General features: G+C 41.8%; 1 protein-coding gene across 1 annotated transcript; it reads left to right on the forward strand.

Annotated features, from left to right (window-relative positions):
* Positions 1 to 1,219: 1,219 nt before the first annotated feature.
* tomm20a (translocase of outer mitochondrial membrane 20) lies at positions 1,220 to 3,033 on the forward strand. Its single transcript, XM_080868781.1, has 5 exons — positions 1,220 to 1,420; positions 1,722 to 1,768; positions 1,858 to 1,939; positions 2,125 to 2,267; positions 2,520 to 3,033. Exons 1-5 carry the CDS (start codon positions 1,297 to 1,299, stop codon positions 2,562 to 2,564), a joined length of 441 nt encoding a protein of 146 aa, XP_080724907.1. The 5' UTR covers positions 1,220 to 1,296; the 3' UTR covers positions 2,565 to 3,033.
* The last annotated feature ends 13,668 nt before the right edge of the window (positions 3,034 to 16,701 follow it).

Here is a 16,701-nt window from a genome sequence, read left to right on the forward strand (position 1 = left end):
TTGTCTCCAGAGAAAGTCTTTCCTCCCCAAAAAGAACATGGCAGCAGTGTTGGTTTAAAAATGTGCATCTGAACAAACCACAAGACTTCTGGAACAATACCCTCAGAGCAGACAAGACCAAAGTAGATACATCAGACCATAATACCCAGCACCATGTTTGTTATAAACCAAACTACACATCAGCACAAACCCCCTCATACTAATTGTCAAGCATGGTGGCTGGTGGAGGGGTGATGATTAGGGCTTGTTTTGCAGCTACAGGACGTGGGCATGTTGCAGTTAGTCGACCACAAAGACCTCTGTATACCAAAGTATTCTAGAGCCAAATGTGAGGCCATCTGTCCGACAGCTAAAGCTTGGCCAAAATTTGTTCATGCAACAGGACAATGATCCCAAACACAGAAGCAAATCTACAACAGAATAGCTTAAAAAAACAAAAACAAAATGATGAAGGTGCTGCAGTGGAATGCTGCGGTGAGATAAGAGATTTGTGCATAAATCAATGCCGGCAAACCTCAACCATCTGAAGCAACTTTATAAAAAAGAGTAAGTGGAAATTCCTCCACAAAGATGTGAGAAACTGATAAGGTCACAGCGAGGTGGTTCTGTTATAGGGGTGTGCTTAGTTTTTCCTCTTGGTCTAATTTTTGTTAAATAAATAAGAAATAAAAACTTTTTTTTTATTATCTAAGACGTAAAACCTTAGAACTGAAAGACTACATTTTAAACCATAAATTTAAATACTTGTTTTTGTTAGTTTGTACATAATTATTTTTTTTAAATGCAGCATTTTAACTTTTTATCAATTTATATTAATATTATTATTATATTATGTATTTATAATATTTATATCTTAAATATTATTCTTCATCATTTTGATTTTAATTTAAAGCATGGCTGGGTAAAAGTGCTAAGGGGCGAAATGTGGCCAAACAAATTATTCGACAGATTATTATTGGTAATTTAACTACATTATACATTAATTTTGGTAAAGTACAGATTATTAACCAGATTAATGATGGTTAAAAGCAACTAATCTTTGTGCGTTATTTATATTTGCCTTTGCTAATTAGCACAGGCAGTATATAAAATACTATACAGTCTATGGTTATTAGTGGATGTTTTATTTCCTTAGTTTGAGCTTGTTTGTTGCTAACTCAGATGTTTTGGGGTAATTTGGGTCACATTTCCCGCCTTGGTCTACGTCATCACTTACGTACTTCCTGGCACACTTCCTCAGCAGCGTGCTAGCTGCTAGTCAGCGGCGAGCGTGGCTGTTCATAAGTAGTTTGAGAAATGTTAAGCGGCAGGACGAGCGCGCTGGTCGCCGGGGTGTGTGGTGCTCTTTTCATCGCATACTGTGTTTACTTTGACAGGAAGCGGCGGAGTGACCCCCGTTTCAAGGAAAAGTTACGTGAGCGTAAGTGTGCATGTCAACGGCGTAAACTTAGCATCGTAGCACGTTAGCCTCCATGTGACCACGAGGACGTTAAAAAAAACACTTAAAGCTTCTGGAAACTAATCAAGACTGCGTATTTTCTGTAGCCTTGTAAGCTCCGACTATGGTAACATTTGCTCTAATATTATTTCCCTCAGCTGCAGAAGAAGAAAAAGCATGCTACAAGCAACAGCTAGCAAACTTATTCCCTCGTGTTTTCCGTGTTGTACAACAGCAAACTAAACATGCAGCATGGTCTTAAAAACCCACTTCTCTCTCACAGGTCGACGAAAGCAAAAGGTTTCCAGTGAGAAGACTGGGCTTACAAAGGTAGGACATGTAGAAAATAATCGATTCTTCTCTCATTTTGTTTAGTTGGAGCTTAAATTTGTTTTTTGTTTATTAACTTGACTTTGAAGCTGCCGAACTTGAAGGACGAAGAAGCTGTCCAGAAATTCTTCTTGGAGGAAATCCAGCTGGCAGAGGAGCTCCTAGCACAAGGTCAGCCACATGTTCATTCACAGAAAACACATGGAAGCTTGCAGCATGCGCAAGACGCACACCACTCATATCACTGTAACTGTGGCTACACTGGTGTAGTGACTCTCTACAAAGTTTTAAGCCCTGATACATTTTTAATGCTTGTTTTTTATGTGGTCTGTAAACCTGTTTCTTCCCTAACCCAGGTGAATTTGACAAAGGTGTAGACCACCTGACCAATGCCATTGCAGTATGTGGTCAACCTCAGCAGCTACTTCAGGTGCTTCAGCAGACGCTGCCTGCTCCAGTCTTCCAAATGTTGCTCACCAGACTACCCAGCATCAGCCAGGTGAGAGTTACCTGCATCTCCTTGTTTTGTTTTTTTGTTTAGCATCCTTGAAAACCCCCCAGTTGCTATTTGTGATTTCTGGGACAAGAAAGGGTGCAAGAATAAACCTTAGAATCATCCAAAGCTGAGAGCTGTGTGTCAGTAGCTCTCGGTTATTTCACCTCTAAGACAAAAATACTTAACGGCCCGTGTAACTGATTTGCCTTTCTGTAATGGGTAATCTCTGAAAGATATTTTCTTCCTCTCTTTCAGCGACTCATCGGCACTCAGTCTTTAGCAGAAGATGACGTCGAATGAACGTATGTGTGTGAATGAGATGGAAATCTATGAGGGAAGGGGGGTTTTAGACACTATCACTGCTGCACGGTTCAGTTGCTTGCGAATTCTGAGCTTCACTGGCCATCGGTTGAGATGAATTTCCCTCCATCACAGCACTTTGAGGTGGATGAACGTCTGCCAGGTTACATTTATCGAAATGCATTCCTCCTTTCCAACATATCGGTTATTATGTAGCCATTTGTTTGTATTTAAAGTGCAACCTAAGTATGTAAACAGGAATGTAGATGGTTTGTTCTGTTTGTGACTTGGACTGAAGTGAGTCTGTCTACAGAACACTTGCTTGTGGTGTAATGTTTATATAAATGATTTTGCAGGTTAATTAATATGTACTTTTTTAAAAAACAAAAAACAAAGGCATTCCAGTCTTTCACCTGGGTTTTTGTTTTTTGTGTCTGTGTAATACTACAATAAAACATGATAACATGTGTTGACTTTTTTGATTGTCCACTTGCCAGTAGATGGCAGTAGCAATGCACAGGAAAACCTGAAGCATTTAGTTCTGAAATATGGAGCAAGGGCACTTTCACTTTCCCCTCAAATAAAGGGTGTGCAGGAATTGGGGACAAGTATGTTTGTATCAATAAATATTAATGAACATGGAGGGGAGTGAGCCAACCTATTGTACTTATCCCATCCATGTAGGTGCAAAACAAAGATCTGTGAATTGCTGACATTAGTAATAAAACATGCTGCTGAAATGGGGTTAAATTGCTATCGTGAGAGTATTTGTTTCCAGCCAGAATGCTGAAACCTCATCTTGTACGAGTCCAATGAACCACAATGTCTTTATTGTGTGTGCAGGAATATAAAACTGGAGCAGCTTGTAGGGGAAGGGAGTGGGTCTGCTTGGATGTGTGTCTCTTGGAAGACAAATAGAGCTGTAATTATTTTTATCCCTCTCTGCAGCTGTTTTTTTCTTTCTTTTTAAGGGCTCTGGCCAGAGCAGCCCAGGCCTCAAGTTTTGCCAGGAAACAAGAGTAGGGGGGAAAATAGTTTTTCAACATTAGGAATGAAAAAATGAACAGCGGCCCAGAAATGTCGAGTGCAGACTAAATGGTAGACAGTGTTCCATTTTCCATGAACTCATGTGATCACTCTTCAGTCTTTTCTCCACCACTCCTGGTGTTTAGCCACTTGGTGGAAATGGAGAAGCCTGTCAGGGGCCTGCAGAGTCCACTGGCGCTAGGTGTGTGTGTGCAGAAGAAGTGACTCGTTGTTAATCTATCCTTCGGGGAGGCGGAGAAGAAAAATAACAGACTGTGTTGGAGGTCAAGCTGAAATCTGTGGTCTGCTGCTGGCAGATCGAGGCTAGAAGCAGGTTCAGACTTCTCCACGGAGCGTAACACTGGCCTGCCTCTCCTGTAAATAAACACTGCTGCTGGCCTCGTGCTCTGTCCCCTGCAGACTGGAAGGAGCTCAGGGGTCACTGAAGGATGCCAGATAGGCCCCTCCTTCTCTGAAAGCGTGCCAGCACAAAATAAACCCATTGAAACAGGCCCTGACACGAGGACAGACGCTGTTTGATTTAAGGATGACACAGCAAATCCAGTTTCAGGGCAGAAACCACACCCGAGTGAAGAGTTGGATAATAATCTAATGAATGGAGTGCTCACTGTAATACTTTTAATATAACATCATTCTTTTAATTGCCTTGCTGCTCTATTTTCAGTCTGTATGAATGGGTTATGAGTCAGCTCTTTGTATCTGATGAAGCTGGCAGCGGGAAGAAGAAAAATGAAGAAACTCCCTGTTGTTTTGCAGTAGGGGGCACTGTTGCTCCAGGCTGTATTTGGACACCTCTGTGGCGTTACACTGAGCCGCAGACAGATTCACAGTTTGAGGACGACTGAATGGACAGAAGCTGAGAGCACAACAGTTCCAGTTGACAGCAATAACAATGTCTGTGCCTGCAGCACAGATACCCTGTAATTTTTAAAAATCCTTTTGTTGTTGTTGTTTTGCTTTACTAATGTGTGCACGGTGACACATAAACATCGCTCCACCACAGGTAGAGAAAATAACCCCACGATCATGGCACAGGGAATGCTCAAAGCAGCCTGACTGCCATTGTAATTTGCTGGAAGTGTTGAACTGGGAATATTATAATCAGTACAATAATCTGAACTCTGCAACTCATTAGTGGAAATCCTGTCAACAAATTATCCGCATCGCTAATGACCTTTGCTGTGTGTTATTGGAGTGTGTGAGTTTGAATGTCAAAGCCTGATTACTGCTTCTGTGTACCAAGTGCTATCTGACCGGTGGAGATGTCTGGTTATGTAGGAGCAGCTGTGTTTGGGATTTTAAGGCAGCCAGAAATAACTCGGTTGTGTGTGGTTGCTATGGCAGCTTCACGTAGACTCTCGGTTGAACCGGTCTGCATTTGAGACCCTCTGAGTGTTGGCTTCTGAGCAGCGAGGGGGGTATTTGCTGCCTGTAGCTTGCTGATCGGTGTCTGTGTCCTGCTGCTGCTGAAGCCATGGCTGTGGTGCTGGGGGGGGGGGGGAGATAAGAAATGTCCCAGCTATTACAAAGCCCAGTGCCCTCACTTTGTGCGCGCAGCACCAACACGGTATATTAAATACCCGCCACCTTTTTTTCTTCTCTTTGTCAGTCACCAGCGAGGGGAAAAGAAGACGGAGAAAAAAATTTCCAAGGCACGTCCTAAAAATAAAGCAGCACTGTCTGTGCTCAGAGTATTAACTTCCACACAGATGACCCATTTTTCCATCTCAAAGGGTCTGAGGATGGTTGGAAAGGAAAAAGAGGAGGGTGGGATGGGGAGGCAAGAGTGGAGCCAATCACGTGAATCTAAAGGAGGCTACAAATCCTGGCAGATTTCTCTTTCTCTGTGGGGTAATGCCTTGCTGTCATCTGTTTTTCCATTACTCTGCTGCTAGTAACTGAACTTGTGCTGCTGCTGTTGCTGCTAGCTGCTGCCAGGCAGGTTTTGTCCTCCATGTGTAGGCCTGCCTATTGAGCTCTGTTGTTTACATTCCCCGTGAGTGGGAGCCAAAGGGTGTGGGTGCCCCCCTTTTCTCTCCCCCACTACCAACCACTCAACCATACTGACTGCCTCTCTCCCTCTCTCTCTCTTTGCTAATGTCAGCCCCCACCCTGCCTCCAGCCTCCAACCTATCTCCCGATCACTAAATCTCTGATAAGGCTGAAATTCAATAGCGCGGCTGTTGCCTGAGAGAAGTGAGTGCGTCACATGACCTGTGAATTCCTGTTTACACTGAGCGGTTTTCATATTTCTGGTCTGATAACGCGAGGGCTGAAATTTTGTGATGAAGTGGAACAAAAGGGGAGAATATCAAAAGAACGTGTCACTCAGCATCAGTTCTCACCCTGTCATTGGCGTTATCTGCACAATCTAGGCATGCAGTTAAGCTGCAAGGGGGGGAAAGACGCACATACACACACACAAGCTGAACTGGAGGGTGAAGAAAGGGTTAACTAAGCAGACTGTGTGCACAGTTTTTTCTCTCCTCCCCCTCCTCCCTGTGATCTGCCTTCCTGTCTCACAAGCAGTGCAATGCAGAGGCTTTGAACATCATGAGAGTCAGACAGGCTTGTTTTGCATACTGTAAGTCTCCTGCATTGACTTGTAGCAAATCCTTGCCCTTGGGAGGCACGTCAGAGGGGATTAATGGGAGGGCCGGGGCCTCACAGAGTTTCCCATTGTCGTGGCTGTGCCCGCACTGTATTTTCATCCCGCAGAGTGAGAAAAGAGTGAGCAGGTGGGGAGGTGGTGGTGGTGGGGTGTGTGCAGCTTGTGTGTGTGAGAAGGAGGGGGGAGGGGGTTATACAGTGGTGTTATTTCCCTCTGCCCTGATTTTTGGAGCTGAGCTGTAGGGAGGGGAGGACAGTGTAAATAATGTATTTGGAGCGGCGGGGTAGAGGGAGATGGAGCTTGACCGAGCTTAGAGCGGGTGGAGGGGGAGGGAAGGAAGGGTTGAGCGGCCATTCTGCTGCACAGGAAGCAAGGGGGTTGGAAGAAGGGGAGGTGGAGGTGGAGGGGGGAGCAGAGGAGGAACTGTACGAGCTACAACAACAATGTTGCTGTGGTGGTGCTCTGGGGAATATGGGGCCTCCGCAAGAATGTGGCAATCCTCTACTTCCGCTCTGCTTTCTCACTTTTAGCAAGACAAACAGTTTGCTGCTGCAGACTGCCGCTAATGATGCAAAGTTAAGAATAATGTAGGCGTAATCTTACAGCTGGTAGGACTTTCTCACTAAGAGCAACGATTGCAAAATGACACCGGCCGACCTTCTACAAAGCACGCATGCTAAAATTCAAATTTAAAAAAAGATTTGAAAGGTGAGGCAAGGGACACATTTTGCATTTCATGCTTACAAGCTCGCCACAAAGACAGAAAACACAGAATCATGCAGCCTAACTGTACAAAGCATGCACAAGTATCTCTAAACTGTTAAAACAGACAAGTTTGCAGGTTTTCTTTTACACTTCCAAGAAACTGCATTAAATGGCACAAGCCACGTCTGACACATTTTTGCAGAGCACTGAGCTGTGGTGTCATTTTTCAAAAATAGATACACAAACACGTCAACAGCCAAAAATAAGCTAAACCTGCAAAGTGACTTAAAGGCAGTTGCTGTTTTTTTTCCCCTAACCTTTTATCATTCATGTTTACGTCCAAATAACACCAACTTCACAGGCATTAGCTTTAAACTACTCATGCAGGCACTGAGTGATTGTTTACATACATACATTTTTATTTTTTAAAGCCTGCATGCTAGCTAGCCTCATCATACCTTATTTAAAGAAGTGTAAAAATGACGAATAACCATTATTATGGGGGATGTGTGCTGGACTGTCTCTAGTATTGTGTGTTTTCCACCTTGGTCTAACGTGTGCTAAGCTAAGCTAAGCTACCTGTGATTACGAAAAATCACAGGTTGCACGGTGACTGCATTGCGATGTGTGTCTTTCCAGTTTTCCGGTTATATTTATATATAAAAACGCTGCTGAGGGCCTGTGTTATTTCGCACTTCAATTGCCCGCATTCCTATTTGTGGAGAAATTTCAGCTTTTTTTTTTCAGATCTATCTCTATCTTTCCGTGTTAGCAGGCAACCATAACTAAATCGTTGCATGTAATTGCCAACTTGACCCCATTCAGTCACAAATGGATTGCAGACTGATGCCATTCATTGCCGTTTTGTCGCCATCTTGATGCGGCAGCGTTACTTTGAAGATGACAGCCGACTGCGCAGCCGCAAACTCTCTTCAAAGCTATCATTTCAAAGACAAAGAGATTGCAAGTTCATTGCACACAGTGGCATTACTTTTGGTCGTGCCGCAGTCTCAAACCACTGTTTACCCTAGTTGGACTTTGGCATAAGCCGGAGGCTATAGCAGCTTAAATGGCGTACATGAGAGCAGTGTTGGTCTTTGCATGAACACAATTGAATGTATTTTACAAAAAACCCCTCTGTTCCACTACCAGCGCCTCTTTATTTCTCTCCTTCTCATTCTTCCCTCACTCTCCCTCGGCGTTCCCTCTCCCCTGTATCTCTCTCACACCTGCCATGTTCGGTGGCAACAATAAAAGGGACCTCAACCTTGAAAGATGATAGAGCAACTCCGAGTACAATAACAAAAGAAGAAGAAAAAAACTACAAGTCACTTCTGCTCTCCTTTACACACGATGTAACCTTGGTGTAACTTTTGTATTTTATTATCTTTTCTTGGGCTCACACAGCTCTGTTGCTGTATCACCCTGTGCAGCTCGGCAGATACAACCCACTCGTTCACCCGAGAACTACAAAGTGGGTTTGACGCCTTGCATCTTGTGTAACCGCGGTCTTTGAAGACTTTGGCTTTGAGCTCTGTGTCTTATCAATTCCCTACGCAAAGCTAAATCTGAATCTGAGGCAAGCGCATAAGGGGGTAGCTTATCTGCCCCACTCATTTAATATTATTCATTCATGCGCACTATATTTATGACATGCTGTGCATGCAGAACTAATTTACATTTTTTCGACATTTATGTAAGCATCGTGTGTGTGGAAGGGCCAATGCTTAGACGTGGCGGTACGGCAACTTATTAACTTTGCATGAGGGAAACAACTGGTTTCATTTTGTTGAATGCATCAAACAAAGGAGCACTTCATACATTAAAGGTCCTAATGTTTTGCTCACAGAGTTTATGCAAAAGAGTCGACACAAGCTGACACGTTGGTTTGTAAAGCCTTGTTTTGAGGTCTCGGTGTTAGCATCTTAGCGGCGGTCATATTGTTTTCCAGCACCAGAAATAACCACCTTCAGATGAGAGGTTGGCGTCATCAGCTAATGCTACCAAGCTAGGAAAGGAATAATTAACATATGAATTATGAAAAACCATGTTATGTTATCAGGTTGGCTGTTTACATGGGAGTTTATGGGCATTGACTCACTTTTTTAAGAAGGCTCCAGTGGCCATTTGGGGAACTGCAGTTTGATAAAAAATTGTAAAAATAAAAAATCTACTGATTGTGAAGGTATAGACATGGTCATAATTAAAAAGACAATAGATTGTATAAGTACTCCTCTTTGTTATATTTTTAATCTTTCGCTACAGTCAGGAGTATTCCCTGACAGAATGAAAGTGGCAAAAGTAATACCATTATATAAATCAGGAGATAAGCATAGTTTTAACAATTATAGGCCAGTGTCTCTTTTATCACAGTTTTCAAAATTGCTAGAAAAACTCTTTGCACAAAGACTTGATAGTTTTATTGAAAAATATCAACTAATACATGAAAACCAATTTGGATTTCGTAAAAATAGGTCAACGGCATTAGCGTTGTTGACTTTTATTGAAGATATTTCATCTGCAACACATAATAATAAATACACAGTGGGAGTATTTGTTGATTTAAAAAAAGCTTTTGATACGATACAACATTCTATTTTGATTTCTAAATTGTATAACCATGGAGTGAGAGGAGTAGCATTGAATTGGTTAATGAGTTATTTAGAGAATAGGTTGCAATATGTTTATTATTTTGGCAATACTTCTGAAAGACTGAAGATTGTATGTGGTGTTCCTCAAGGTTCTATTTTGGGACCTAAACTCTTTAATTTATATATTAATGATATTTGTGACGTATCTAAAAGGTTAAATTCGATTTTATTTGCAGATGACACAAATTTTTATTGCTCTGGAGAGAATTTGAAAGACTTGGTTGAAATTATGACTTCTGAGATGTTAAGAATAAAAAAATGGTTTGATGTAAATAAATTATCTTTGAATCTGACAAAAACGAAATATATGATATTTGGCAATCGTGTAAAGGAGGATAAAGTCATTATGTTTATAGAGGAAGAATTGATTGAAAGAGTTACTGAATTTCGTTTTTTGGGTGTAATAGTGGATGAGAATTTGACATGGAAATCTCATATTGAACATATTAGAAAGAAAATGGTCAAAAGTATTTATATTTTGGGTAGTATAAGAGATTTATTAAATTATAAAACAATGCGTATTTTATATTTTTCTTTGTTTTTTTCATATATCAACTATTGTGTTGAAGTTTGGGGGAATACATATGAGAATACCATAAAACCTTTAAACCTATTACAGAAGAAAGTTATACGAATAATTCATAATGTTAAATATAGAGAACATACAAACAAATTATTTATAGAATCAAAATTATTAAAATTAGGAGATTTAGTGAAATTACGGACATTATTAATTATGTTTAAGGCTAAAAATAATATTTTGCCTTTTAAGTTACAAAGAGTATTTTTGATGTGTTCAAGGGGAGAAGAGAATAGAAGGAAATTTTATTTTAAACATCAGTTAGCCAGGACTACACAAAGATTAATGAGCACAACGGTTAGGGGTATAAGACTGTGGAATTCACTTCATTATAATTTAAAGAATTGTATAAATCTACAATGTTTTAAAAAGTGTTATATGTTTAAAACGATAACTCAGTATGAAGAATGCGAATGAATGTGATGTTGGTTTGGGATTCGACCGGAGAGAAATGTCAATATTAGTTTGTTCCTGATTTTTGGTGCCCATCGGTGATATAAGTTCGATGGTAGATAGGGGGCAGGGTTTAATAAGAATATTTTCTTCTTCCTGCTCCTTTTCACACATGGTTGTTGTGTTTTGTTGATAGAAGATGTGGTTGTTTTGTTTGATTTGTAGTACCAAGTGTGAAATAAATAAAAATGAAATGAAAATGAAATGAAAATTTTAGCCCAAAAGGATGCCACTTAGTTTAGCGTGAAATCTGTCACAGAGGACGCAGTCGTGGGTACTTTTAGGGCACACTTTGAAGTCAACTCACATTTAAACCCAAGGGAAAGGGAAGCAAAGTAAAACAGATTTCCGCCCAATTCCAGTCAACGGAGCCGCACCGTAAAGTGAGTGGTACTTATCACAGCAAATTCCTGACTTATTTGTCATCTGGGGCCTCGGATTTGTCACATCGAATCTTCTTTTCTCAATGGACTGGGGAGGGAGATTACGGGCTCATAGTCGGTGAGATAATGACGGCTTTGACTCTCAAATGAAAGTCCTCAAGAGGATGCTGTGGAGAATACAGACACGTAACATTTCATTCCCACGGTGCCACCGAAGCTCGCTCTCTCACCCATCTGGAAATAAGACTTATTTCCCGGTCAGCCTCAGAATTATTCGGTGAACCCGAGCCGCAGAGCCACACCGCTGTTTCCCATCTTTCAACCCTGCAAATCATCACATGGCACGTAAATGACTGGACGGTTCACTTACTTTTCCACCTTTTGACTGATTCTCAGATTTAGTTCCTCTCCAGCAAACAAGGTTCATTTATTTTTGCATGATGTCACGTAGAGCACATGAATATCCCCATTTGACCCATTTTAGCTAAAACCTCGTTTTCCCCTCTTGTTTGTTTGGCAGCTACTGTGAGGATTTGATATTGCTGCCTAGCAACTTGTTAGTTTCCAAACCTGGTTTCATTAACATATAAAAGGCTTGTTTTTGGGGGGGAAATATCCTTATCTCATTTGAGGTGCTTCTCCCCATAAATTATTCCACAAACGAGGCTGCCCATCAGCCAGATAAGCTCTTTACTATTTTGTTTCACGCAGAAAGCCCACATTCCTGGACTTGATTTGAATTTAATGGACTTGTAGATGATTAATGAATCAATTACTGGATACATCATCTGATCTCTGGGTGGCTGCAGAGGCAAAGCTGACAGCTTTTCAAATTGAAAGGAGCAAAGTCGTTGTGGAGTCTTGCCAGCTGCCAGCTCAATGCGCTCCTATAATTATAAATGCATGAAATAATTAACAAACAACTCCACTTACACACCGGGTCATTCGGGGTCAGCTGGAAGGGTTGGTGGAAAGTGGAGCTCGCCGATGATTGCACTTTGTCTGATAAGGATGGTAACGCGGATTGAGTTAATCTTGTAGCGAGAAATGCACGGAAGGCTTTTAGTCCAGATGACGCTCAGTGAGAGGCCTCTGTCCTGAAAACATGTTAGTGTGGATGTAGCTCTAGTGAAAAGCTTAGTGAAAGCCCCCTCCCACCGGCACCGCCACCTCACCATCCACACCCCCATCTCCCCTCCCGACCCCTGCTGCTCCATTCTTCCAGAGGGATGGCTTGTTGACATCCATTAGGAGGTTTCCCAGCACCGAGCCAGGCCAGGAAAGAGAGCTAATGATGTAATTCCCTGAGAGATGACATTAAAATGTCAAAGTGCTGCAGCTGACATCATCCATTTAGCACAGATTTTCCTATAGCATACATTTGTCTTCCATTTCCACCCTCCCATCCCTCAGCTTTTTCTTCCTAGGAACAGAGCTCCCCACCCATCCCAGTACCTCCAGGCTCCACTTAGGTGTGCAGCCACACAGTGGAGGACAGGCTGGAATCAAAGCATGTATTCCCCTGCAGCTATAAATGCCCTGCTCCAGAAAGCAGTATTTTTGAACAGGGTATGTGTGTCACGTTACATTTAGCTCTTCTTCTTTTTTTTCTTTTTCCAAGCTTCAGCAGATGCTAATTCATCTTGTCTGCACAACAAAGACACCACACGCCCTACAATTCTCTCACCTCCACCTCTTTTTTTTAGTACTTGTTAATTCCCGCCCTCCTGTGGAAATGACCTCTGCATGATTTTAGGTTAGCTACCCGAGTTTATCCTGTTTTGCAAAGTGTGATCTGACCTGGTTTTGTTTTGCGTGACAGAACCAGGAGAACATTTTGTACAGACCGCATTTTGCTACCTGCCTCACGTCGCGACCCTGCGCCGTTTCACATCGGTCAACAGTCACGCTGTTGAAAATGTGGACTCTGAATTATATTTCTACGAGGGAGACTTGACAGCTCTCTGTTCTTCAGCCCAGCGAGTGGGCAGGCTTACACGTCAATAATGGATGCTCGGAGGCAGAGTGAGTAGACGTGAACTGGAAGCAGAGAAGGGGGCTGCGCCTCACTCAATAATGAATCAATTGATCCTCCTGCAGATGATGGATCAGGTTGCTATGACGACAGATGCAGTGTTACCCAGAGCGTGGAGGAGAGAAGCTGGTTTCCCAGAACCATAAACTCCAGGCTGCGAGTGTGTGGCTTTAAATGTATGGTGACGCTGGATGCGATTCATAAAGAAGACGAAAGCAGAAAATATTAAGCAGTAAATTAATGCGGCCAGATTCTCTGAAGAGGAATTACCGCACAGAATCAGCAATCCATCACATCACTCCAGATCTTTCCTTTTTTTCCTCGATTTCTACCGTGAAAAACAGATGTAAAGATGTTGCAGGTGCATAAGGGATTACACTGGCGGTCACCTCCGCTTTGATTAATCGAGGCGTCGTTCCTCTTTGATGGATGCTGTAGCACCCAGAGCTGAATACACATGTGGGTTTTATTGTGCGTGTAGCTCTGGCTTCTTGAAAAACCAACATGTTTACCGTGTCTGCGTGTGTGCGTTGTGTTGCTGTGGCAACGCGGCTGATGCCGGGTCCAGCTGGGACCACGTTGCCAAGTAACAGCTGAGTTATGAGAGCGGAGGAGAGGAGCGTGGGCGTTGGGAGGGGTGGTGGGGGAAGAGGGTGGAGGTAGAGCAGAGGATACGAGGACTTCTGTAAAGACAGCAGCGAGTAACAAAGACTGGAAGCATGAAGGGAAAAAATATCTCTGAGGGTTAAAAAAAACTTTTTGCATTTATTTAGTGTAGTGCTATGGATTGAAAAATAACATGGTTTTCATCTCTCGCTCGCTCTCTCTCGCTGCGGCTTTCTGCCAGAGAATATTAATACTTGACACATCTCATCGCTGGCAACATAAAGTGTTGTGCCCCATGCTAAATAGCAGCAAAGCAACTTTTAGAATTTCTTTGATGTATGTAAAGTTGAAGTAATTAGTATAATCCTGTGTGCGACCCTGCCTCTAATATGACAATACAAATGGCCTCCAGCCTCCAATGACTTCCAGGTAGGCCGACACAAGCCTTTAGCTACAAATGGTGATGACTGTGCATCCTTGTAGTCCAGGAGGCTCAGGTGCGGAGCTGCAGTACAAGGCCTGTTGTTGAGTCAGCACTGAATGGCAGCTTTTAGGAAAATGAACCCACTCAAGAGCCAAAACTGCAGTTTCTCCAGTGGCCATTCAAAGCTGGCTAACTAATGGTACCGGTCTGTGAGTCGTTTGGTACTGGGTCACGAGCAGAGATGGGCAGTAACGCATTACTTGTAACGCGTTACTGTAATCTGATTACTTTTTAAAGTAACGAGTAAAGTAAGGGATTACTATCGCAAAAACGGTAATTAGATTACCGTTACTTTCCTGTAGGAACGCTGCGTTACTGCGTTACTAAAACCGTGATTTTTTTGCGAGAATGTCTCATGACAGTGATGTAAGCAAGTGCGACGTTCGTGACAACAGCTGTGTGCAGATCAACAATGGATCATATATCGAGTGCAGGAGAGAGTATGAGCGTGCAGCGTTTAAAGCGTGGAAGTACTGACCTTACTTTGAGTTTGATTCCATAAAAAGTGACAAAAACATTAGCGTCCGTTGTGCGTGGGAAGAAAACTTCTTTTTACAGCGAAAAAAAAAACCCTAATCAAGCACCGAGTGCGCAACGACGTAATGTGAAATTCACAGAGAAACTCGTGGATTCTTCAACTGACCGCGGCACACCTGCACCAGGGTAAACATCCGCCTACCCCCAGTCCTGCTTTACAGGTGAAAATAGAGCAACAGGACCGCTAGTCTTTGATGTTATTTATTTTTTGCTGTGTTTTACATGCATCTATTTGAAAGACTGAGTGTAAACACAAAAAATATTTTATTTTATGTGCTGGAATGTGCAGAAAATAGGTTTAAATATTAAACTAATTTCTTCAAGTCAGAGAATGGTGCATATAATTAAATTTTTACTTGATGCATAAAGTTAAAAGATTAAAACTGATAAAACAAGTTAAAAAAAAAGAGACTTTTCCATTTGATTACATTTTGTATGATGGATTATGCAGAAAAAGTAGAATTGGGCTGAAAGATCTATCACTTTATTACCTATTCAAGTTGTAAATCGTGTTTTTAAAGTGTTGGTCAAGTTACTTTTTTCAAGTAACTTGACCAACACTGGTCACGAGAGTTGAGGCTTGGGTGTGAAATTTATGGTATTCAGGGTTTTTATTGGTTTTTAGCATTATTTTTTTTATCGTTAACTCTGCTTCCTTGGGTCTTTTCCTGTGTTATGAATAAATCTTCTTATTTTGGTACTGGTACTGGTTTTATTTTCTTGTATTTATCCGCAAAACCTTAAAGGCTGGTCCATGAAAATAGTGTCGGACATAAACTGGTCCGTGGCGCAAAAAAAGGTTGGGGACCGCTGCTATACACAACCTTTTTAAAAAACTTTTTTAGCATCTTACAACTTAAAATGAAGTCTTAAAGATTTTTATTATTAGGAACGTTGCTGCTAGTTTTAGTCACTAAACTGGACTATTTCATTGTGTTTGTAGTGTTGGTGCTGTCCAGACCTTTTTTTATATAATTACCTAACAAACAACATAGCTTCCTGTGTATTTAGCTGCTCTAACTAACTGTCCAGAAGGGCTGTGCTCAATTTAGGCTAGTAAATCTTAGCATTTTATGTGTCTATTATGTAGCACTTATTAGCATCTACACCCCTTGACAGCTGTTGCTAGGAAAAAATGTCTATTCCCTGACTAGTTCATAAGTGGTTGCTGGTTGTTGCTAGGTGCAGCAAAAACCTCGCCATGATTGCTTTTGTTGCTAGCAGATTGCAGTTTGAATAGAAGATGCCGACCTTTCTGTAAACACTCGCTAACTAGTAGCCAAGTAGTGCTAAAACTTGGCTAAAAATGGAAACAAAGATCCATCTTCTTCAAAGTAAGAGTTGTGCCTCACCGCTGAAATCATCAAGTTTCAAAAGGCACAACCTTGAAGACATTTGGTCTCTGTTTCTGGTTTGTGTTGCAATTTTATCACTTTCAGTACCGCTTGGCTAGTAGTTAGCAAGTGTCTGCAGACACTTCAGCACGTTCCAAAAAATTACGGGCAAATCATGGCATCTCCTAGCATCCAAAGCAGTTGCGTGGAGGTTTTCACCAACTGGTTGGGGGAAAACACATTTTTCATTAGCGACTGGTTGTTGCCAGATGTTTGCGAACCAGTCTTTACATTGTCACACTTCCAAAATGACAGACAGGTTAACCTCACGTGGTTAGCTGTCACATAACTGCAAAGCCTCAACACTATCTATGGATTCAGTAGTTTGCTTTAGCTGATTACTCAAACTAAAGCTTAAAAATGGGACTTCACAAACCAATGGCTGACATCATTGTGGCTAAGTCCATTTTCAATATACAGTGTGGTCAGCACTGGTTTAGTGAACACCAACAACAACAAAAATGTGGTCTGCACTTCAGCAAATTACATGAATATGTAATGGTTTGTGATAGCAACAGCCGGTCGAGTTTTTCAGCTTCCATTAAATTGTTTCAAAGACGGGTTACACCCATTAAACTCCATCTGTGTGTCAGATGATTAATAGCAAAGGATGACGGTATGTTTTTACTCTCCATCCACTCCTCTGACCTG

Source organism: Rhamphochromis sp. 'chilingali', assembly GCF_963969265.1.
Source record: "Rhamphochromis sp. 'chilingali' genome assembly, chromosome: 20".
Lineage (NCBI taxonomy): Eukaryota > Metazoa > Chordata > Actinopteri > Cichliformes > Cichlidae > Rhamphochromis > Rhamphochromis sp. 'chilingali'.

Bases quoted from the DNA above. Each gene is read 5' to 3' on its own strand.
- tomm20a (XM_080868781.1), top strand. From the start codon at position 1,297: ATGTTAAGCGGCAGGACGAGCGCGCTGGTCGCCGGGGTGTGTGGTGCT. The intron at 1,421-1,721 runs GTAAGTGTGCAT...TCTCTCTCACAG, and splicing joins CAAGGAAAAGTTACGTGAGC to GTCGACGAAAGCAAAAGGTT. The intron at 1,940-2,124 runs GTCAGCCACATG...TCCCTAACCCAG, and splicing joins AGAGGAGCTCCTAGCACAAG to GTGAATTTGACAAAGGTGTA.